Genomic DNA, 23,955 nt, shown 5'->3' with positions numbered 1-23,955 from the left:
GGGGCAGGGGGGTCCTAAGACCTGACAGGGGGCAAGAGGAGAGGGGATCCTGAGACCAGAGGGGAGGGGGTCCCCACACCACAGGGAGGGGGGGAGGCATCTCTGTCACACACACACTCTCTAGCTCACAGTCAGTGTCTTTCTCTCTCTCACACACTCTCTCACACTGTATCACATTCACTCTCTATGTGTCACGAATCACACACTCTCTCGGTCTCACAGAGAGTCTGTGTATCGCACACATACTCTTCTCTGTCTCACACACACTCTATCTCACACACAGTGTATCTGTGTCAAACTCACACTCTCTGTCACACACACACTCTCATTCTGACACACACACTCGCACCCAGACTCACTCTCTGTCACACACACAGACATTCTCACATTCACTCTCTCTCACACACACTCACTCTCTGAAACATACACACTCCGAGGAAAACCTTGCTAGCGCCCGTTTCATTTGCGTCAGAAACGGACCTTATTTACTAGTAACTATTAAAACAAACATACTTAAAAACCTAAATGCAAATATTTCTCACAGCCCTAAATGAAACTATTGGAGATATGAGATGATCATTTCTCAATATTAGAATCAAACTTGAAATCTACTGATCAAATTTGTGATGAAAGTTGTTACTAATTGTATCTGTTATCTTGGTATGACAATGTCAACAAACCTATGTAAGCCACATTGAGCCTGCAAATAGGTGGGGGAATGAGGGATACAAATGCAATAAATAATAATAATAATAATTCAGCAGGTGTTCAGTGACCCCTTCATCATCTTGTCCTCTGCAACACTCCTTTCCTTTCTTTTGTAGTTTCAATGTTATATCACATAATTAAAAGACCCTGTGTATTTGTCAGGTGATCAGAAAAGACAAGAGAATGGTGCTAGCTCCCAGTCTGAAGGATCAGATGGGCTCTGATAGGGGGTGGGCCCTCAGAACAGGTCAGGAACACATCCTGCTCCACTTGTGGCATCACCTGGTCTTTAACAATTTGTTTTACATGCATTACTTTTTTGACATTCTGCATTTGAATTTACTTCATTTCCCCAACAAAAATAATTTTTGAGAGAGTGAATATCGCAACTGGGTAATAACACATTAAAGCCTAATTTTCTAAAATCATGACAGAACCGTGTAATGTTCTAACACCTACTACAAAAATAGAGCTGCAGGTATGCAAACAGGCCAAGAAGCTCCACCCCAAATCTTCCCTATAGGCATTTTAACATGCTATGCTGCTAAGCATCAAACTTACCTCTGCAGAGCCCCTGCAGAGACTCCAAAATAGGCATCTAAGCAGCTTCCAAATACAGTAATGATGAAGAGTTCCCCTTTGTCTGCAACCCTCACAGACAGCTTATATCTGTAATTAACCTGCTCAGCTTCACTTCGGCAGCCACATCTCAGACAGTCAAAGCTGGGAGGGAGAGAAAAGGAAAATGTCAGCTTGTCTGCCTGGTTTCTTCTCCAGCTGTCCTTGCTAGACTCATCCGAATATCAGCCTGCCTGAGCCTGCTCGGTTTCTCCTTTGTGTCTTTTGTCTGCATCTTTTTTCAATGTTGGTGTAAATATGAATTTTTTAAAATGATTTCTACAGTTTCTGTGGAAAAAGCCACTTTTTATGGCAATGCCTCTTGCTTTACGAAAACCTCCTTCCTTTCGTCCAGCTGTCCATGTTTTACTAAAGCTTTACACATATCTGATGGGGGTCAGCAGGAACTGTCAAAAAACCCCCAAAGTAAACAATTCAAACCCAAATTAATGAAATTAATGTCTTCTGAGTAATGAAACAACAAGTAGGGAAAGCATGCAAAGCATGGCTCATGGAATTCATTCCAACCCCTCTGCATGTGTGCATACGAGTGGGGACAGTTACCAGTGGTGAAGTACATAATTTTTTTTTTTTTTAAGGTGGGGCAGTTGGATTGGGGGTTAGTCTTTCTGAGTAGTGGCAATTAGTAGGGTGGTAGAGCAGTTGTAAAAGGGGGGGGGGGGGGTTGTTTTTCTGGGCAGGGCAGTATCTCCACTTAGTAACAACCATCCACTCTCAAATGTGGGAATAGTGGCAAAGACGACTGAAGCTTGTGCAATGGTGCAGCTTTATGAGTATTTAAAGGAGATACAGGGCTTGCACTGTGCACAGTTGGGTTTTTGTTCTCACTATAGTACTGAGATGGTTTCAGTGGCTCTTAGGGTGTTGTTGAATAATGGTCAATTAGGGCTTTTGATATCATTGGATATAACTGCTGCATTTGATACTGTAAATGGTACTTTCATAAAGTGGTTGAGGGAGGTTGGGTGGGAAGGAAAGTTCTTTATTAGTCTTTTCATGTTTGGGATGGCAATACATATTCAAGAGTCATGCAGAACCCCATTATCTCAACTGCTTTCTGAGATTGTGTGTGTGTGTGTGTGTATATATATATATATATATTTTTTTTTTGTTATATTTGTACCCCGCGCTTTTTCCCACTCATGGCAGGCTCAATGCGGCAGGCAATGGATGGTTAAGTGACTTGCCCAGAGTCACAAGGAGCTGCCTGTGCCGGGAATCGAACTCAGTTCCTCAGGACCAAAGTCCACCACCCTAACCACTAGGCCACTCCTCCACTGTTGCTACTATTTGAGATTCTACATGGAATGTTGCTATTCTACTAGCAACATTCCATGTAGAAGTCGGCCCTTGCAGATCACCAATGTGGGCGCGCAGGCTTCTGCTTCTGTGAGTCTGACGTCCTGCACGTATGTGCAGGACGTCAGACTCACAGAAACAGAAGCCTGCGCAGCCTTCTACATGGAATGTTGCTAGTGGAATAGCAATATTCCATGTAGAATCTCCAATAGTAGCAACATTTCATGTAGAATCTCCAATAGTATCTATTTTATGTTTGTTACATTTGTACCCTGCGCTTTCCCACTCATGGCAGGCTCAATGCGGCAGGCAATGGAGGGTTAAGTGACTTGCCCAGAGTCACAAGGAGCTGCCTGTGCCGGGAATCGAACTCAGTTCCTCAGGACCAAAGTCCACCACCCTAACCACTAGGCCACTCCTCCACACACACACACTACTACTACTTAACATTTCTAGAGCGCTACTAGGGTTACGCAGCGCTGTACAGTTTAACAAAGAAGGACAGTCCCTGCTCGAAGGAGCTTACAATCTAAAAGGACGAAATGTCAAGTTGGGGCAGTCAAGATTTCCTGAATAGAGGTGTAGTGGTTAGGTGCCGAAGGCGACATTGAAGAGGTGGGCTTTGAGCAAGGATTTGAAGATGGGCAGGGAGGGGGCCTGGCGTATGGGCTCAGGGAGTTTATTCCAAGCATGGGGTGAGGCGAGGAAGAAAGGGCGGAGCCTGGAGTTGGCGGTGGTGGAGAAGGGTACTGAGAGGAGGGATTTGTCTTGAGAGCGGAGGTTACGGGTAGGAACGTAAGGGAGATGAGGGTAGAGAGGTAAGGAGGGGCTGCAGATCGAGTGCATTTGTAGGTTAGTAGGAGAAGCTTGAACTGTATGCGGTACCTGATCGGAAGCCAGTGAAGTGACTTGAGGAGAGGGGTGATATGAGTATATCGGTCCAGGCGGAAGATAAGACGTGCAGCCGAGTTCTGAATGGACTGAAGGGGGGATAGATGGCTAAGTGGGAGGCCAGTGAGGAGTAGGTTGCAGTAGTCAAGGCGAGAGGTAATGAGAGAGTGGATGAGAGTTCGGGTGGTGTGCTCAGAGAGGAAAGGGCGAATTTTGCTAATGTTATAGAGGAAGAAGCGACAGGTCTTGGCTATCTGCTGGATATGCGCAGAGAAGGAGAGGGAGGAGTCGAAGATGACTCCGAGGTTGCGGGCAGATGAGACGGGGTCGATGAGGGTGTTATCAACTGAGATAGAGACCCTTTAGCCTGGGGGGAGGGGCAACGCAGTTGGATTTTCAGGATTTCTCCAACGAATAAGCATGAGATCTATTGGCATATAGTGCCTCCGTTGCCCACCCCTGCCTTAGCCACAACTAAAACAGTTCTTTGATTTTAGACCTTTTTTGTACACAGACACACAATTTTGTGTGCTCAAATCATGTACAATTTTGTGTACTCTGGCATAAGTCTACAACAGAATCATTGGATGTTTTAGGAAGACGTATGCATAAGTTGCGAGTTCTCTGCAGCAGCACTGATAAAAGCTTGATTCTGATGAAAACTGGATTTGCTACCTGAACTAGAAACAATACCTTTACCAGGTTTTGCTGTCCCTGGTATTCAGGAATTGAAGCCTTTGGGTGTGCTTATCTTCTGCTTTAGCACTGGATACACACATTGATCAGGTGGTAAAAGCTAAAGTTGGTTTGGCAGCTTAGTTCATATCTTAGGCCACAGGATTTACGGACAGGAGTCCAAATAACAGTTCTTAGCCATCTTGATTATTGTAACTCAATTTGGGCCTGCCAAAGAGAGCAGTAAAAAGGTTACAGCAAGTTCAAATTTTGTGACGTACAGTAAACTTAGGAATAGAGTTTCTCCATTGCTCTTTGTCTTGTATTATTCTCCCTTTGGAGTATAAGATTAGATTTAAGATGTATCTTATCTTTAAGGCAGTTCACAGCATTGGACCTAAGTATTTGAATTAAAAAAAAAATCAGTTATAGCTTGAACCTGAAATTTGCATTCCAAGTTGTCAGTGAATTTTGTGCTGCCTTAAGACTCCTGTTTGCTCATTTTCTGCAGCTGTTCCAATGATATGGAATTCACTGCCACCCAAAATTAGAAGTGCCAGAGTATTTGCCTTTTACAAATTAGCTAACATGGCTTCTTGCTACCTATTATGGGAGAAATGAATCTTCTTTTATGCTTTGGGGGGGGGGGGGGGGTACTTTTGGTTTATCTGAAGTTAGGTGACTGGGGTAGGGAAAACAAGATAATAAATGATTTTATTATGTTTTGACTTTATTTATGAGTAGAGAGGTGTGGTAGCCGTGTTAGTCCACTTTTAAAGGCAATCAACAGAAATAAAACAAAATAAAACATGGAAAAGAAAATAAGATGATACCTTTTTTATTGGACATAACTTAATACATTTCTTGATTAGCTTTCGAAGGTTGCCCTTCTTCATCAGATCTGAAATGATCGGATCTGATGAAGAAGGGCAACCTTCGAAAGCTAATCAAGAAATGTATTATGTCCAATAAAAAAGGTATCATCTTATTGACTTTATTTATAATATTCACTATATAGTTTTATCTGAAAGTTGCAGAATAAGTCATGAAATTGAATTAAAATAAGTGTTAAGTGGAAGAACTGTATATTTGAGAAGTTTTACATTCCATCATATCTAGAAATACTTTTAAAACAAATATGAGGAAATGATCGGATCTGATGAAGAAGGGCAACCTTCGAAAGCTAATCAAGAAATGTATTATGTCCAATAAAAAAGGTATCATCTTATTTTCTTGACTTTATTTATAATATTCACTATATAGTTTTATCTGAAAGTTGCAGAATAAAAGTCATGAAATTGAATTAAAATAAGTGTTAAATGGAAGAACTGTATATTTACTACTACTACTTAACATTTCTAAAGCGCTACTAGGGTTACGCAGCGCTGTACAATTTAAACATAGAGGGACGGTCCCTGCTCAAAGAGCTCTATATTTGAGAAGTTTTACATTCCATCATATCTAGAAATACTTTTAAAACAAATATGAGGAAATATTTTTTTTCACTCAATGAATGGGTAAGCTCTGCCGGAGGATGTGATAAGAGTGGTCATCGTATCTGGGTTTAAAAAAAGTTTGGACAAGTTCCTAGAGGAAAAGTCCATAGTCTGCTTTTTGAGATGGACATGGGGTAAGCCACTGCTTACCCTGGGATTGGAAGCATGGAATGTTGCTACTAATTGGGTTTCTGCCAGGTACTTGTGACCTAGGCTGGCCACTATTAGAAACAGGATACTGGGCTAGAAAGATCATTGGTCTGACCCAGTATGGCTACTCTTATGTTCTTATGGCTATTAGTAAAAAGAAAAGCATGCTCAAACTACTAAGGAAGGGAAATGTTGATACTAAATATGTAACTTTCCAGGACTTTATTTTCTTGTGTAGGGATATTTAGTACCTACAAAACTTCTGCTGAGCAAGATGCAGTACAAGCAGCAGCGTGTACATCCCCTCCTTTTCCTGCCAATGTGCTTCAGCCCAAGTGAGGGGCATGACATCTCTTAAAGTCTTTTGGTCTGCTAAAAGCTTGCTCATAACTAGCTCCATAAAGAACTGTCTTATTAAATCCCTGGAGGGTGTTACAAGCACACTACCCAGCAAGTCACAGGGAAAAAGCAAGGAGGAAGTTAAAAATTAACATGAAGGTGTAACATGCCTCCTATTGACTGGAATCAGTGCACAGACTGCCTTTGTCACTACCAGATTACACAGGATTTGCACTAGAGGAGAAACAGCTGCACTGTTCCTGTAATAAAGCTACCTAATCACTTATAGCTTCCTCACTTTACTTAGCATGCATTTGAAATGGGTAAAAAGAAAGAATAATTACAGAACTACACTGCAATTTCGTCTTACCTCCTGGAAGTCTGAATCAGTCGGGAGCAGCAATTTTGACAAGAAGGATACAGAAAGCAGGAATCCTGGATAGCAAGAACCGAGGCAACAAGAAATTGCCTCTTGTCATTCATGTGGTCATGGGAGTTCTCTGAGAAGAGAAGAATAAACCCTTATACTTTATTTCTACAGTGAATAAATAGTTATACAACCAACCATCTAATGATTCCAGCAAAATCAGAAAAGATGCCAGAGTTAACAGCTGTGTGGCTTAGAGATAAAAAGACAATTAGGACAGCACAATGCTTGGTGAGGCAAAGGATGCAATTTAAAAAGAAAATAATGGCCCCATTCCTACGATTCAGCTGGACTACAGCACAAGTCTCCTGTCTGACATGGCTTGTGTATACTGTGAAGGCAAATGGTGCATGCTGATGCTGGAAAGGAGACAGGATGGTTGTTACAGGGAGACACCTGTTGGTAGAAGAGCAGCACTGCAGTTGAGGGGCTCAGTGTAGGAGCCTTTCCTCCACCCGGATCTCAGGGAGACCATGAATCAAGTGGTGGGGGTGGGGAGAGGACAACAAGGGAAAGAAACCCAGAAATACAAATAGATAAAGCCACATCTATTTCTGTTTTCTTTTATAATAAAAGATGAATAATAGAAAATGTGAAAACCAGCAACACAGTAAAAACAGGATTTAATTTACTACTGAACATGCTAAAAAAAAAAATCCTATTTTATCATTATACAATGGTTAGATGAAAGATGCGTTTTGATTGGTCTTAGCTTTGAACTTTAACTGGGCTTTAGTTAAGGCTTTATACCAGTTCTGGCAATTAAATGCTCAATATGTGTTACTTGTAGTGCTGTATGCAAAAGAAGATAGATAATTACACCACACCACCAGAATGACTAGGCCAGGAGCAGTCAGAAGTTTCATTCATAGAACTAGATAATTCTACCTGCCCCCATTTCCCAGATGTAAAATTTCATAGTGCCTTCAAGGATGGTAAAACTAAATAGTTCTACCCTGCACTCCCACACCCATTTTTAAATGCATAGATACGTCAAGAGCAGTCTCCTGATTCCTACAACAAATGGGCTCTTATGGGGTAAGGTCTTTAAATGGGATAGTTTTGCACATACCATAAGAATGAACCTTTTTCCTAAGCCAGGGGTGTGTTGGAGATGAGGGCTAGCAGTAAATATGAGCAAATGAGCATGTCAACCCTTGTACTATGCCAAAGAGAGCCACCACCTGGAGTTCACAGGGAGGCATATTTTCAAAGCACTTTGGGAGGCTAAGTTCCATAGGTTTCTATGGACCTTTGGGAGGCTAAGCGCTTTGAAAATGAGCCCCAGGGTGTACCGGAGTCTTGTTTCTTTTGTGCGTCTGTCTTGACTAAATTATAAGCTCCAAGGAGTAACATAGTAACATAGTAGATGACGGCAGAAAAAGACCTGCACGTTCCATCCAGTCTGCCCAACAAGATAAACTCACATGTGCCATTTTTTGTGTATACCTTACCTTGATTTGTACCTGTCTTTTTCAGGGCATAGACCGTATAAGTCTGCCCAGCACTATCCCCGCCCCGCCTACCACCAGTAGCTCTGGCACAGACCGTATACGTCTGCCCAGCACTATCCCCGCCTCCCACCCATCGGCTCTGGCACAGACCGTATAAGTCTGCCCAGCACTATCCCCACCTCCCAACCACCAGCCCTGCCTCCCACCACCGGCTAAAGTGCTTTGTATATCTTGTAGCACTAGGCAAATAAGTACAGATGGCATAGGTGTACAAAGAAGCCTTATAAATCAGGTTGAGGATGCCCAATACAATTTGCGTCTTTCTGCTACATTTTCTTGGTCCAACGTAATTTTTGGTACTTAAGATCTTCTCTCTTTCCCTGTATAGTAGTATAGGTGGTAGTATTCTTGTTAAACTCATTATGACAGTCAGGTCAGTAAACCAGTGGTGACCTTTGTTAAACTCTGCCTACTTCCTGACAATCACCACCATTCACAGCCCCCACTTTAACCATACCTATTTCTGGCCACTGGAAGACATCACAGAAATATAGCCAAACCTCTAATGTCACAGGCATGGTCCTAAATGCACTCACTTGTGCCCTTATAGACAACATCTCTAATATGGCTGCCATAACTGTATACCTAATGGAGTCCAGTGGCCATCTTTTGTCTACCAAATTGATGTGACCAGAAATAGTCACCGCCACGTAACAGGACGTCTCCGTCATAGGGTTCCCCGTCCAGAGCATGCATAGAAAGCAGATTCCTTTAAGCCCCATCCTTCGTTACCATGAAGCATGCATACACCTAAAAAGTCAACCATTTCTCAAAGGCTGTGAAAACTCACAGCTCAGTTACCCCTCTTTTGTTTCTCACAAGCAGATGAGAAAGAAAAAAAAACCACAGCTTAACACTCCTCACTATCCTCTCCTCCTGTTCACTCAAAAGACTGATGTGGAGTTTTTCCACCATACTGGGTGAGAATTTAAATATGGAAGCATTAAAAAGAATCCATTTATCGCCTTATCCTTTTCATCTCAATAAAACAGTATAAACAGATGACCTATATTCCTATTCTGCCGTTACTGTATATTTAAAGGTTGCTTGGTACAATAATGTTTGAAATACTTAAGCAGCAGGTGTGTACCTAAGAAAATCAGTCATTTTAAGTGTCTAAAAACCCATTTCCTCCTCCTTTTTTTTTCTTTCAAGCAGAGATGAGAAAAACCATGTAGAAATGACTCATACTGAAGCAAAAACTGAAGTCTATTATAGTGTTAAAATATTATTTTGACAGAATTCTAAGTAGTTTTAGGAGCTCAGAATTTGTGAAAGAAGAAATCTCTATAGTCAAATACCCCCTTTACCTCACCTATAGAACATAACCCCCTACCTGTCTGATTGTAACCCAACACAGAACTCTTTTAGCCTAGATAGAGCAGAATCCGAATTGTTGTCCTAGCTTATTCAGTTCCAACACATTTTCAGTGTCAACATTTTTGAATGCAGTCTATCAACCATGAGATTCCCCATCATCCCCCTCACCTTACTTCACTCACAACTCTCCCCTCCTGTTTGTTCATAACCCAACACAGCATTCTCCTTCCCCATCACCAATAACTCCCCCAGCATTTTTTTTTTAAATATAGACTGGACTTGGAAAACAAAGCTATTTAAATAAGCACTCCAGACATGTACAAGAAACAAGCAGAATGTATTCTGACCTAGAATTGGTAGAGAGTTTAGAAGGCATGACCTCTTTTTGAACATTCCAGAAAACATAAGAATCTGAAAACAAGTAGAGGAATGGGTTAGGGAACAAGGGTCTGCTTCAGAGAAACAAAATGGCAGACAAAGAGGTGGATGTGCAGTGTCAAGCCGACTTGGCGGATCTCCCAGCATAGTTTGTATTTATAGCTGTTATAACAATTATTGACATTTTACCAAAATACTCCATGTACCATGAGTCTGAAAAAAAAGACCAGTTGTGAAGGGATTGATGCCTTTGAAATGATATTGGGGCTTGGAAGCATGTCTAAAAATACAGACAGGGTAAAGAATTTTTAAACTGTACTCTGAAACTATGGAAAAGCAGAGTAATTCATGATTTTGTGACCAAGAAAAATGTTAAAGAGGCCATTGTAGAGAACTTTAACCAAAACAAAGTAAAAATGTGGCGATCCTTTACATTTCACCATCTTGATGTATTAGTGCACAACTGCATCTGTAGTTGTCCTAGAACCATACAAGGGAGATCATGCAAAATCTCTAGATATTTTGCCGACCTGGAAAATGATCTTCAGTGATGTCACTAAGATGGTTTTAACTAAGGAACACTTTGAAGAAAGGTAATCATATTAGACGGTTGAACACTAAAGATACATTTCAAAAAGGGACTCGAAGAAATATTTATAATAATGGATGTGGTATGGGGGACAGAAAATGGCTAGACGCCGAGTCTTTGAGTCACCCAGATCTTTCACCAACTTCACTAAGTCCACATCAAACAACAGCTTGCACTTAAAACGGGAGTTTAACCAGCCACTGCTTGAATCCGCATCTGCCACTCAGTGGCGTAACCACAGCAAATGACAGGCTGTGACAGCCAAAGACATGTGCTTGGTTGACGCCTGAATCAAGTCATACAAGGAATCTGCCAAATATGACAGCTCCATCTCCACATCTGACAATTCAGGAGGGCTGACTGTCAGACTTCTGGAAGGAGAAATTTGTTGCACCCAGCTAAGGCTCACCCTAACAGCATACAAGCTGCAGATAGGCACCTGCAAAAAGAGAGAACTTCTGAATTGTCAGAGGAAGGTTGCACTGAATCTACCAGTTAAGTTTTGAGTTTGGCTTGGAGGGTCTAAGAGAGATGGAGACCAACAGCTGAGAAGGAACCTCTGAAGTGGTCTCATATGGAATCTTGCCCATGGAAGAATGTCCAAGATAGAGGCCACTGTGCCCAGAACTTGAACATATTCTCAGAACCCAGGACCAGGTAGGGAAAGTAGAACTTGACTTGGGTGTGAGTCTTTTGCTGATGAACAACAGGAAGAAATGTCTTCCCTAAGCCTGTGTCGAATATCACTCCCATATACGCCAAGATTTGTGTTGCAAACAACTGACTCTTGGTAAAATGGAATACCAAGAAGAGTAGCTATTTTGGATGAAACTTGCAGACTCTCTTGATAGGAAGAGTCACAAATCAGCCAAATCTTGAGGTATGGATGAACCTGCAATCAGTCCTTGCGAAGGAAGGCTGACACTACCATGATCTTGAAAAAATGTCCTTGGTGATGTGGAAACGCTGAATAACATGGTCAAAAATTGATAATGTTTCCCAAGGATTACAAATCACAAATATCCTATGGGAAGGTCAAGTGGGAATATGAAAGCACGCTTCCTTAAGATCCAGGGAGGTTAGAAACTCTCCTTGATGGTCTGAAACTATTACAAACTGCAATGTTCTCATTGTGAAATGTTGAACCTTTAACACTCTGTTAACTCTTTTTGACATCCAAACCCAGGTAGAAGGAAGCTCCCTTATTTGGAACTACAAAGTAAATGGAATAACTTTCTGTTCCCCAATTACAACTGGGGACAGTCTTGACTGTGCCTAAATGAAGAAGCGTTTGCAAGGTGGCTTGAACTAGTTGATATTTGAGCTGGAGCTTACATGGAGATTCCAAGAAAAAAAATCTGCAGTGGAATGGGAGAACTCCAGTTTGTATTTAGTATATCCTGCTTTAGTATTTCTAAGACACATTGGTCCGAGGTAATTCTGGTCCACTCCTCATGGAACCTGGAGAGGAGTCCTGCACTGGTAGCGCTATAGAAATGATTTGTAGTAGTTGTAGTAGTAGTACTATGAAACCCGAGTAGTGAACCGAAAGCCCATCATTGGGAGATGCTGAAGGCAATGGTAGACCTAGAGTTTGAAGCTGAATTCTCTCTGTCAGCATGAAAGGCAGCTTTGTCTTTGTTGAAGTGGGAACGCTGAAAATTGGATTTGCCTGGCCTATAGCACTTGGCCTTACGAAACCTAAGACGAGGCTGAGAGGATTTAAAATAATCTTTAGTCTTGCCTGCTGGCAAACTCTGAGACTTGGAGCCCCCTAGGTCTTTAATCAACTTCTCTAGATCTTCTCCAAACAGAAGTTTACCTCTAAAAGGTAGCTTGCTAAATGCGACTTAGAAGCCATAGCAACTGTCCAATGCCTAAGCCAGAGCTAACTTCTTACCGAGAGGGTCAAGAATTGGCTGGTGTGGCAGTGCACTAAAACTTGCCGGAATAGCTCCAATACCAGTGTGGCAGAGAGCTAGATGGTGTAGCAGAATATGGCTGTTTGTACCATTGTGCACTATTGATGGCAAGCTGCAGTGGTACTTAAAGCAGCCTGCTGAGAGAGCACAGAGGTTGCTGGTTCAACCATTAAGCTATTCCTTTACACTGAAGTAGGTATGTAACATCGCTAGCTGTCTAATACAATGAAAAGGTACAAAAGTGCAACAGAAGCATTTAGAGACACTACAGCATACAGCTAGTGGTGCCGCTGATACAGCGGTGGCTGGAGCTGGTATGCAATAGTTTTGGCCAGTGTCAGTATGTAATATCAGAGCACAGAGCTGCTGTGGCAAACTAACACAGCTAACCTTTAGCACTGTTGCGTAGTGTCAGCTATCCCAGCCATGCAATGAACTGCTTGTCAAGACAAGCAATATGGGAGAGTGAAGTAAAATATGCACCAATTTAAATGAAGCAGAGTGCCACAGCATCAAACCTATAAATGGCAAGTGACCGACTCACCTGCAAATGCGCAGTAGAGACTTCCCTCTCTGTCCCGCCCCCGCGTCAAGACGTGATGACGGGGGGAGGGGGGCGGGACAGAGAGGGAAACTGCGCGGAAGGGGAGGGAGGGAACCGCTGACGTCGCTACCGCTCCCCCCCCAAGGTAGCCGCTACCGCCCCCCCCCCGGAGTCGCCACCACCCCCCCCTTCACCCGGCCCGGGCCCTCTCTTCGTTATTCAACTTACAGCAGCGCCGAAACAGCAGCAGCTCCCGTTGGCCTTCCTTCACTGCCTGTGCCCCGCCCTCGCCGACGTGACGTCACACGAGGGCGAGGCACAGGCAGTGAAGGAAGGCCAACGGGAGCTGCTGCTTGCTGCTGTTTTGGCGCTGCTGTAAGTTGAATAACGAAGAGAGGGCCCGGGCCGGGTGAAGGGGGGGTGGTGGTGGTGACTCCGGGGTGGGGGGGGGCGGTAGCGGCTACCTTGGGGGGGAGGGGACATGGGAGGTCTCAGAAGGAGGGGGGCCTTGGAGCTGGGAGGGCTGGACTGAAGGGGGCCTTCCAGCTGGCTGGGAAGAAGGCACGGGGGGGGGGGGCTTGGAACTGGGAGGGAGGGAAGGGGGCCTTGGGAGCTGGGGGGGGGCTTGGGAGCTGGGGGGGCCTGGGGCCTTGGAACTGGGGAGGGAGGGCGGGGGGCCTTGCAGCTGGGAAGGGGGGAGGACTGGAGCCTTGGAGCTGGGAGGGAGGGCAGGGGGGCCCTTACAGTTGTGAGGGAGAGCAGGGGGCCTTGGAACTGGGAGGGAGGGCGGGGGGCCTTGGGAGCTGGGGGGGCCTGGGGCCTTGGAACTGGGAGGGAGGGAGGGTGGGGGGCCTTGCAGCTGGGAAGGGGGAGGACTGGAGCCTTGGAGCTGGGAGGGAGGGCAGGGGGGTTCTTACAGTTGTGAGGGAGAGCAGGGGGCCTTGGAACTGGGAGGGAGGGAGTGAAGGGGGCCTTGGGAGCTGGGGGGGAGGGCCTGGGGCCTTGGAACTGGGAGGGAGGGAAGGGCGCCTTGGGAGCTGGGGGGGAGGGCCTGGGGCCTTGGAACTGGGAGGTAGGGCAGGCAGGGGGCCTTGCAGCTGGGAAGGGGGGAGGACTGGAGCCTTGGAGCTGGGAGGGAGGGCAGGGGGGCCCTTACAGTTGTGAGGGAGAGCAGGGGGCCTTGGAACTGGGAGGGAGGGAGAGCAGGGGGCCTTGGAACTGGGAGGGAGGGAGGGAAGGGGGCCTTGGAACTGGGAGGGAGGGAGGGCGGGGGGCCTTGCAGCTGGGAAGGGGGGGAGGACTGGAGCCTTGGAGCTGGGAGGGAGGGCAGGGGGGCCCTTACAGTTGTGAGGGAATGGGGCCCCTTACAGTTGTGAGGGAGAGCAGGGGGCCTTGGAACTGGGAGGGAGGGAGGGAAGGGGGCCTTGGGAGCTGGGGGGGAGGGCCTGGGGCCTTGGAACTGGGAGGGAGGGAGGGCAGGGGGCCTTGCAGCTGGGAAGGGGGGGAGGACTGGAGCCTTGGAGCTGGGAGGGAGGGACAGAGGGGGCCTTGGAGCTGGCAGGGAAGGAGGATGGCAGGGGGCCTTGCAGCTGCAACGGGAGGGGGGCCTTGGGAAAAAAAACATTCCAATACGCGCCCGTTTTAACGGGCTTAACGGCTAGTCTAATATGATGCACAAACCAGCCTTGAATCTGTGACCTTCAGGTTGAAAGCCAGCCACCTTCCAGAATAAAACTACTTTGCTGTAAACACACCTGGAGAAAATGCCACCCTGGCAGCACTGAGGTTCCATGGTTACCATGGAGACCAGTACACTAGCCTCAGAAAGTAACTCAATACGTAACATTTCTCACAAAAAACATGGCGCCAACAGTACTAAGCCTGACTCTAAACTGAACTCCTTTGTAAAAGGTGCTGAAAAAATGAATACCTGTACTGTCAATATAAATAGAGTCCTGGTAACAAAAAAGTTCCACAAAAGAATAGAGGGAAACTTTCAGAGTATTTAAGTAACTGCTCTCTAAAACTCTCTAAATGAAAGGTATCTAAGAATATGAGAACACCAAATAGACCCTTTCAGAGGACCAAACACGGTGCACTGCCTTAAGGCCAGGGCCGCCGAGAGACTGAGCCGGGCCTGGGGCAAGGCCGCTCGCAGCCCCCCTCCCCAAGGATCGCCGCCGCCCCGCCTCCCCCCCAATTGCCACTGCTGCTGGTCTCCTCCCTCTCCTGCTCCCAGGCTGCCGGCGCCGCAGTCCTCAGTCTCCACCTATCTTCCCTCAGCTTCCTTCTGTCTGCCATTTGACCCCCTTCATTTAAAAAAAAAAAAAACTCTCGAAATCGGCAGCGCAGCGTCTTCTGTGTGAAAGCGGCAGATTGCCTTGTGCGGGCCTTCCCTCACTGTCTCCTGCCCTCCTCTGATGTAACTTCCTACTTCTGCAAGGACGGGACACAGTGAGGAAAGGCCCGCCTGAGGCGATCTACCGCATTCACACAGAAGGCTCTGCGCTGCCAATTTCAAGTTGTTTTTTTTTTAATGAACGGGGTAGAATGGCAGATAGAAGGGAGCTGAGGGAAGGTAGGTGGAGACTGGGGACTGCGGCGCCAGCGGCCTGTGAGCAGGAGAAGGCAAGAGACCCCGGTGCCAGGCCCTCCTGGAGTCCCAGGCCCGGGGAATTTTATCCCCCTCTCCCCAGCCCTGCCTAATGCTGTTCACTGGCTCCCACACTAGGAACAGCATTTAAATAACTCTGGAACTATAAGTAAAATCTTAATTCATCACAAACAGCATGGCCTGCTGCCATTAACGAATCCACATTAGGCAAACGTAGCTTTTCGGGCTTAGGCATGGAAATGGGGTAAAGACGAGACATAGCCACTGCCACTCGAAGGGCAATGTCTGGGGTGACTCACTGAGCAGAAATGACTTCCTGCATAGCCTCATGCACTGAAAAAGACTGAAGCAGTATTCTAGTGCTTGCCATTTATAGCAGATGCAGATGTAGCCGGATCAGAAGAAATATTACTACTACTACTACTATTAAACATTTCTATAGCGCTACTAGACTTACACAGCACTGTACAAATTAACATGAAAAAGACAGTCCCTGCACAACAGAGCTTACAATCTAAATTGGACAGACCTGGAGAGCCTTAAGTATAAAGGAAGGCAACTCTTCCCTTATGAAATACCTGCACCATGGTGGGATCATCCGATTACTCTGTAAAATGCTCCCCCTCCTCCTGCATCTGTGCAGAAAGGGACTGCCCTGAAATGACTCCCTCAGAATGAGAGGGAGAGAAGGGAGCAATAAACCCTACTTCTGAGCTGGAGTGTAGACGTCTCCTCTTTGGGGCAAGGTCCATAAGTGGAGACTGAGGCAGGGAACAAGCCATAAATCTCCAAAGACTGAGCTAAAAAGGAACTGTCAGTTCTCCTATCAGACTTCTGCAACATGTAGGCGTTATGGAGCAGCAGAATTAACTTGGAAAGGGGGGCGGCGGGGGGGAGGGGGAGGTCAGAAGATACAAACCCGGAGAAACCACCAGAGCGTTTGATGTGTGTAAGGACCTCTGAAGCAGTGCCGAGTAAAGGAGCCACCAGCAGTGCTGCTCCTTTATCGCACTGCTGTATAAAAGGATGCCTGATCACTTTCGACCCCATGTAGCCTGAGTGTGAGTCGAATGGGCACGCAAACAGTCAGGAGGAATCTGACCTTTCAGAAGGTAAGCCGAAAGAATGGCTTCTTTAAGCCACCGAGCAATGGTCGCTTTGGAAGCAGGAAAACCCCGTCTAGGGCCTGACAAAAGGACAAAAAGATGATCCGAACGCCGAAAGTCATTCGTCGGAAGCGAAGAACATCCAACAGTCTTAGAAGAGAAAAATTCTGCGGAAAATCCGACCTCCGGAAGGAAGAAAAATTGGCTGATTCAAATGAAAAGCCGACACGACCTTAGGCAAAAAGGACAGAACAGTCCTTAGAGACACACCAGAGTCTGAAAATTGCAGAAAAGGTTCTCTACACAACACCGCCTGCAGTTCAGCAACTTGATGCGCTGAAGTAATGGCCACCAAAAACACTGTCTTCAGAGTGACACCTTTATCAGAGGCCAAACGCAAGGGTTCAAACGGCAGACCCTGCAATGCGCTGAGCATAAGATTCAACTTCCAGGAAGAACACGGACGTTTGGAGGCCTAAGGTGAAGAGCTCCTTTCAAAAACCGAGTCACATCAGAGTAAGCCGCCAAGGATGAGCCAGACACCCGACCACGGAAGCAGGCAAGAGCTGCTACTTAAACCCGAAGGGAATTATAAGCCAAACCCTTCTGCAGCCCTTCTTGCAGAAATGCCAAAATCTGAGAAATAGACGCCTTAAAGGGAGACCAACCCCGCTCTGCACACCAAGCGTCAAATGTGCGCCACACTCTGGCATAAGCTGTAGTAGTGGAACGTTTCCGGGCTCGAAGTAGAGTAGCAATGACTGAGTCAGCATAAACCTTCTTCCTCAATCTTGTCCTCTCAAGAGCCAAGCCATAAGACCAAAGCGGGAGACATCCTCCATCAGAACTGGGCCCTGATGGAAAAGTCCGGAAAAACTGGGAGCTGTAGCGGAGGCTCCAGCAGAAGACGAACTAGGTCCGCATACCACGGACGACGTGGCCAATCTGGGGCTACCAAAACCACTGGACCGTGATGAAGTCTGATCCAACGTAGAAGACGCCCGATTAGAGGCCACGGTGGGAAGACGTAAAGAAGACGTGCTTCCAGCTAGGGCTGTAACAGAGCGTCTAGTCCTGCAGAGTTGACCTCTTTCCTTCTGCTGAAGAACTTGGGGATTCTGGCATTGGATTTGGTTGCCATCAGATTCATTACTGGTGAGCCCCACTTTTGGCAGATGAAACAGAATGCTTCCGTCGCCAACTCCTATTCCGTTGCATCTAGAAGATGACGGTTGAGAAAATCCGCTTGAACACTGTCCTGGCCTGCAACGTGAGCCGCTGAGAGACAGAGAAGATGAGACTCCACCCAAATCAACAGGGCACAGGCCTCCGCGGCAAGAGCTCTGCTCTGAGTGCCTCCCTGCCGGTTGATGTAAGCCACCGCCGACGTGTTGTCCAAGAGATTTCAAACTGCCTGGCCCTCCAGGATATCCTGAAAAGATTGAAGGGCTAGCGACACAGCTTTCAACTCCAGTCTGTTGATGGGCCACTTTGCTTCCTTCACCGACCAAACACCCCTGCGCCACCCGGAGAAGACAATGCGCTCCCCAACCCAAGAGGCTGGCATCCGTAACTACCTGAAGCCACTGCGGGGACGCCAAAGGCATTCCCTTCTGAAGATAGGGAGCACACAACCACCAAGTCATGCTGTCCCTCGCCAAAGGAAGACAAGAAAGATGACGTTGGTAATAGTGAGAAACTGGAGACCATCGGAATAAAGGACGCGCTGGAGGGGTTGCATATGAGCCCTCGTCCACGGAACCACCTCCAGGGTGGATGTCATCGACCCGAGAATGTGGACATAATCCCAAGCCCGAGGGGAGGGAGTCTGAAGAAGGCAGCGAATCTGAGAACAAAGTTTGAGTCTCCTAGTTTCTGTAAGAAGACCCGTCCTTGGGTTGTTTCGAAAACTACCCCCAGATACTCCAAGGACTGGGAGGGAACCAAATGACTCTTGGGCCGATTGATTACCCAACCTAGGGACTGTAGAAACTGCAAAGCTCGAGAGGTGGCCAACCAACTTTCTTGTTCCGAGTCTGCCCGGATCAACCAATCGTCCAGATAAGAGTGGACTTTGATCCCCTCCTTTCGAAGAAAGGCCGCGGTGACTACCATGATCTTGGAAAAGGTTTGAGGAGCCATAGCCAGGCCAAAGGGAAGCACGCGAAACTGAAAATGACGGGCTAACACCGCAAACCAAAGAAACCTCTGATGAGGAGGCCAAATGGGGATATGCAAGTACACCTCTTTCAAATCCAGAGCTGTGAGAAACTCCCGGCTGGACAGACGCAATCACGGTCTCTATGCAAAAGTGGCAAAAGTGGCAAACTCGGAGATGCTCCTTCACATATCTGAGGTTGAGAATAGGCCTGAAATAACCCCCTTTTTGAGGAACCACAAAGTAGATGGAATAACGACCGGTGCATACCTCAGTTTGTGGTACGGGGACCACCGCTCCAAGGTCTAGCAACGCCTGCAAAGTGGCTTCTACTGCCACTCTTCTGGCTTTTGTGGCACATAGAGATTCCAAAAAAGAAGTCTGCGATGGGCAAGGCAAATTCTAATCTGTAGCCATCTCTGATAAGATCCAAGACCCACTGGTCTGTAGTAATCTTGATCCACTCTTCGTAAAATAGGGTCAGCCGACCTCCTATAGAAAGAACCGAAGAGAGGGCCTGCGCCCCTGTGCAGGTCGACCTTGGGTTTGAGGTCTGGTAGCCGCAGTCGACAATTGATTGTCATTTCGAAAGGAAGACCACTGCTGGAATCTCGAGCACTGAAATGCCAAACCACAACCAGGGCGATAGCGGTGGGAGTCACGGAATCGAGGTTTAGAAGAGGCCGACCTCACATTAGGCTTGGGCTTGTCTTCCGGAAGCCGCTGGGACTTTGAATCTCCCAAGTATTTCACAATCTTTTCAAGATCCTCACCGAAAAGAAGCTTCCCCCTAAATGGAAGCCTGGTAAGGCGCTGTTTAGAAACCATGTCCGCTGACCAGTGGCGGAGCCACAGAAGACGACGAGCCGAAACCGCTAAAGCCATCTGTTTAGCAGACGTCCTGACCAGGTCATAAAGGGCGTCCGCCAAATAAACAAGAGCCAACTCCATATGAGGACCAGCAGATGGGGGAGAAGCAGGGTCAGAAACCTGTTCTATACCCTGCTGGAACCAAGAAAGACAAGTCCTAACAGCATAAGAGCTGCAAATAGAGGCCTGTAAAGCCAAATCTGCCACCTCAAAGGAACGTTTAAGGGAAGCTTCCAGACGTCTATCCTGAACGTCTTTAAGCGCAACCCCCACCTTCCACCGGAAGAGTGGTCTTCTTCGTGACTGCAGTAACCAAAGCGTCCACTTTAGGCAAGGAAAAAGAATCTAAAGTCGGAGCAGAAAACGGATAAAGTCAGGACATAGCCCTAGCCACTTTGAAAACACTCTCAGGGTCAGACCACTGACCGGAAATCAGCTCTTGAATGGAATCATGCAGAGGAAAAGCTTTAGAAGGTCTCCGCATGCTTGCCATTTTCAAATTAACCGAAGTTGACGCCTGAACCTCTGGATCTGAAATATTCACAGCCTCCAAGGCCTGCGAGATCAGGACAGGTAACTCATCACGATGAAAAATCCTGACAGCCGTCGGATCTTCCTGTTCAGCAGGAAGAAATACAGCCTCTTCCAAGTCCTCCAGCCTAGAAGGACGGCCAGACTCACCAGAGCCCGCCAAAATGGAAGGAGGAGGAGAATGAGGTCCCAAGGACCCTTCCTCTGGCAAAGAAGTAATCCTTCTATGCTTAGCCCCAGAATCCTCAAGAAGCAAGAGAGAACCCAAATCTCCCTGAGAAAGAGAAGCCTCTCTGCCTACCAAAGGCTCTTGAGGAGGAGGAGGAAGAGGAGGAGGGGGGCACTGGGTACCCTTTCTTCATCAAATAAGCCTGATGTATTAACATGATAATTCTGGAGAAAAATCGGAACCCGAAGGGACAGCAGGATAAACTGCAGAAAACACCTCAGAAAGTGCTCCTGAGGCGCAAGGGGCCAAAACAGTTGGACTGGAGAGGCAGGAAGGATCTACAGAAGAAAATGGCACTGGCTCCACAACCGACTGATGCGGGAAAACCAACGCGCGCCGCTGAGACAGACGTGCGGGAAGACTCCCCTACAATCTCCCTGGACTTATAAAACCACTTGCCCTGAAACATGTTCAAAACAGAATAATCCATTTGTATATCTAAAATGTAAACTTCTACAAAATAGATGAATATGTGATTCCATGTGCCCCAAGGAGAGTTTAATTCTACTTCCATTTAATTTCAATATATTCCATCGTCTTTATAAACACCAGGCTTCCCAAAGCAGATTACTACAACAGTTAAGATGAAACTATCAGGAAACAGGATATTCTCACTGAAATCTGGCCATCTGAATTGTATACAATAACAGTGAAGAAAAATGAGCACAAACTACAGAATTTATAATTGCTGTTTCTACTAGCTACAATAATTTTTGAAGTTGTTTTTAGTGATATTCAATAACTAGTAAAAGAGGCCCGTTTCTGAGCAAATGAAACGGGCGCTAGCAAGGTTTTCGTCGCCAACACCCTCCCTGGCTAACCCCTTCGTTGTTCTGCCATTGCTCCGCCCCCGTCATGACATTTGACGCGAGGGCGGGGCCCGGAGCGATTCCCCTCCCCCCGCCTCCCTCCCTGCCAACCCCTTCCTTCTTCTGCCATAGCCCCGCCCTTGAGGCCGGGCCCGGAGCGATTTTGGTGGCTTCACCACCACGAACCTTCGAACCTTTTTGAAGGAAGTCAGGGCTTGGCTTCACTGACGTCAGTGTCCTCAGAACATTGAGGGTGAGTTTTATTATAATAGATGTCTTTTCTCCTCCACCTTGCAAGGCACTGCCTATCCAACAAAAACAGTGTTAAACTTGTTACGACAACGTGGACGCAGCAGCTCATAGGTTTGCTCACTGTGTTTTGAGTGAATGCCAATGCCGGCTGCGCGGGGCAGTGGAAACAGAGATTTACCAAATGTCTTCCTTACTTACAGTGGACTAGATAGGCTCACTGCTACTCCAGTCTATTGCACCTCCTTGGTTTAACCTCCTTGAAGATTCGCCACGTAAAGAGTGGAATAGAGAATTGCAGCGCTGGGTTATGGATGGTGATCGCTGCATACTGTAAGCAGCAGCGGCCGTCAAAACAAAGACGCGATCCAGTCTTAAGGTCTTACTTAGATCCGGAAGATCCCGCAGATCTGGCTTTTACACCGTCCCACCACTAGATGAGCCTGAGAGAGAAGGGAGGCAAGCAGCCCAGCCTGACTGGAGCCTGACACAGTTGTGTACAGAATAGCCAGCAGCCCTTGTGATCCGTGGTGGCCCCCCGCACCCCCACACATACACCACAGGCTGGCTGATCTTCCATTGTATGCAGATTCTTTTCGTGCATATTCATTGTGAATATCCTGAAAACCTAACTAGTAAGAGAGTACTCCAGGACCAACTTGGGAAACACTGGTATACAGTGCGTAGCCTGCCCTTAATTTACTTACTTGTTGCATTTGTATCCCACATTTTCCCACCTATTTGCAGGCTCAATGTGGCTTACATAGTACCGTGATGGCAATCGCCAATTCCAGTAAGAGAAATACAGAGTGGTCAAGTGTTAATGTTCATAGATGACAGAGTATATTAAGTATTCAAGGAGAGAAGTTAAGTTTTGTCCAGTTCTGGTAGGAGTTTCAATTGTGTTGCAGGGTATTTAGGTTTGATCATTCTAGTATGCCTTTGTGAACAGTTTGGTTTTTAACAATTTCCGGAAGTTTGTTAGGTCGTGCATTGTTTTCATGACGTTTGGAAGTGCATTCCATATTTGCTTGCTTATATAAGAGAAGCTGGATGCATATGTTGTTTTATATTTTAGTCCTTTGCAGCTAGGGTAATGGAGATTTAGGTATGTGCGTGCAGACCTTTTTGTGTTCCTGGTTGGTAGGTCTTTAAGGTCTGCCATGTAGACTGGGGCCTCGCCGTGAATAATTTTATGAATCAGGGTGCCGATTTTGAACGCAATTCACTCTTTGATTGGGAGCCAATGTAGTTTTTCTCATAAGGGCTTGGAACTTTCGTATTTCGTAGTTATGTGTGATCCTTCCTGCAGCACTCAAGGAGAGATCAGGGTCAGACCAGGGGGAGGGAGGAGGAAAAAAGGTGGAGGGACGGAGACAGTATTTTATTTTTTGTGTCCTTTTTTCCCCACACATAATAAAAAGAAAGAAAGAAAGAACTAAGCCAACTATTACCTAACACACAGGAAACAACGCACTACAACCCTTCTCCACCACCGCCAACTCCAGGCTCCGCTCATTCTGCCTCGCCTCACCCTATGCTTGGAATCAACTTCCTGAGCCCTTACCCCAAGCCCCCTCCCTACCCATCTTCAAATCCTTGCTCAAAGCCCACCTCTCCAATGTTGCTTTCGGCACCTAACCTTTATACCTTTCAGGAAATCTAGACTGCCCCTATTTGACTGACTGTATATTTGTCCTTTAGATTGTAAGCTCCTTTGAGCAGGGACTGTCCTTCTATGTTAAATTGTACAGCGCTGCGTAACCCTAGCAGCGCTTTAGAAATGTCAAGTAGTAGTAGTACAACTCAAGAGCACAGCCCACAGCTTACCTCGCTCCGTTTCCGAAAGCCATAATTATAAACTCAAGACAAGAGGAGATTTAACCTCCTTGAGAGTCACCCGACCAACCTACTCTACCACTTCCGATTAACGTTTAAAAATCAGCGCCGCTGCACCAAGCGCATAACTCTCCAATCATGGGTTCGGGTAAAACTTGGATCCCACCCCCACCACGGCACGGATCCAAAATCTCACGCGTCTCCCGGAAGTGACGCAAAGCAGGACGGAGGGAGCCGGCCGGAAGGGAGAAGTGACGTTTACGTCACGTGGCAGGATGGGAGGTGCATGGTGCGAGAGTTTTTTTTCGGCAGAGTCAGACCTGCTTTTTCTTTCAAGGCGGTTAGGTCATCCTACTTCAGGAGTAGGTGGAGTCGCTTCCATCGCTGATCCTCTGTGCTCTTCCCCGGTACTGGGGGCTGCTGTTAGTGGTGATAAACCGGTCTGGTGCGCTCTTACAAAAAACTGCCGCGCGGATCCCAGGACCCAGCTGCAAATGCGTCACGCAAAATCCTTATCAAAAAAACAGTCCAGTACTGCATCGTGTGGCTACATTTTCTCCTCCAAAATCAGGTTATAGTCTTCTTAGGGACCCATATCTTTTGTTACCCTGCTTCAGTTGTAAGAGTACAAATAGTACAGTCTGCTTTTTAACAATAAC

The 23,955-nt window shown here is 46.5% G+C and overlaps 1 protein-coding gene across 1 annotated transcript in view; it reads right to left on the bottom strand.

Annotated features, from left to right (window-relative positions):
* DDIAS (DNA damage induced apoptosis suppressor) overlaps nucleotides 1-23,437 on the bottom strand; it is a 43,255-nt gene extending 19,818 nt beyond the window's left edge. Inside the window, 3 exon segments of the mRNA XM_030200093.1 lie at nucleotides 1,270-1,431; nucleotides 6,568-6,697; nucleotides 23,288-23,437. Of these exon segments, the coding sequence (XP_030055953.1) occupies nucleotides 1,270-1,431; nucleotides 6,568-6,680 (275 nt within the window). The 5' untranslated portion in view covers nucleotides 6,681-6,697; nucleotides 23,288-23,437.
* Between the last annotated feature and the right edge of the window lie 518 nt (nucleotides 23,438-23,955).

The sequence above is a fragment of the Microcaecilia unicolor genome, chromosome 4, assembly GCF_901765095.1.
Source record: "Microcaecilia unicolor chromosome 4, aMicUni1.1, whole genome shotgun sequence".
Classification (NCBI taxonomy): Eukaryota; Metazoa; Chordata; class Amphibia; order Gymnophiona; family Siphonopidae; genus Microcaecilia; species Microcaecilia unicolor.
The sequence above is the reverse complement of the archived record's forward strand: the minus strand, read 5'-3'. Positions and strand labels throughout refer to the sequence as shown.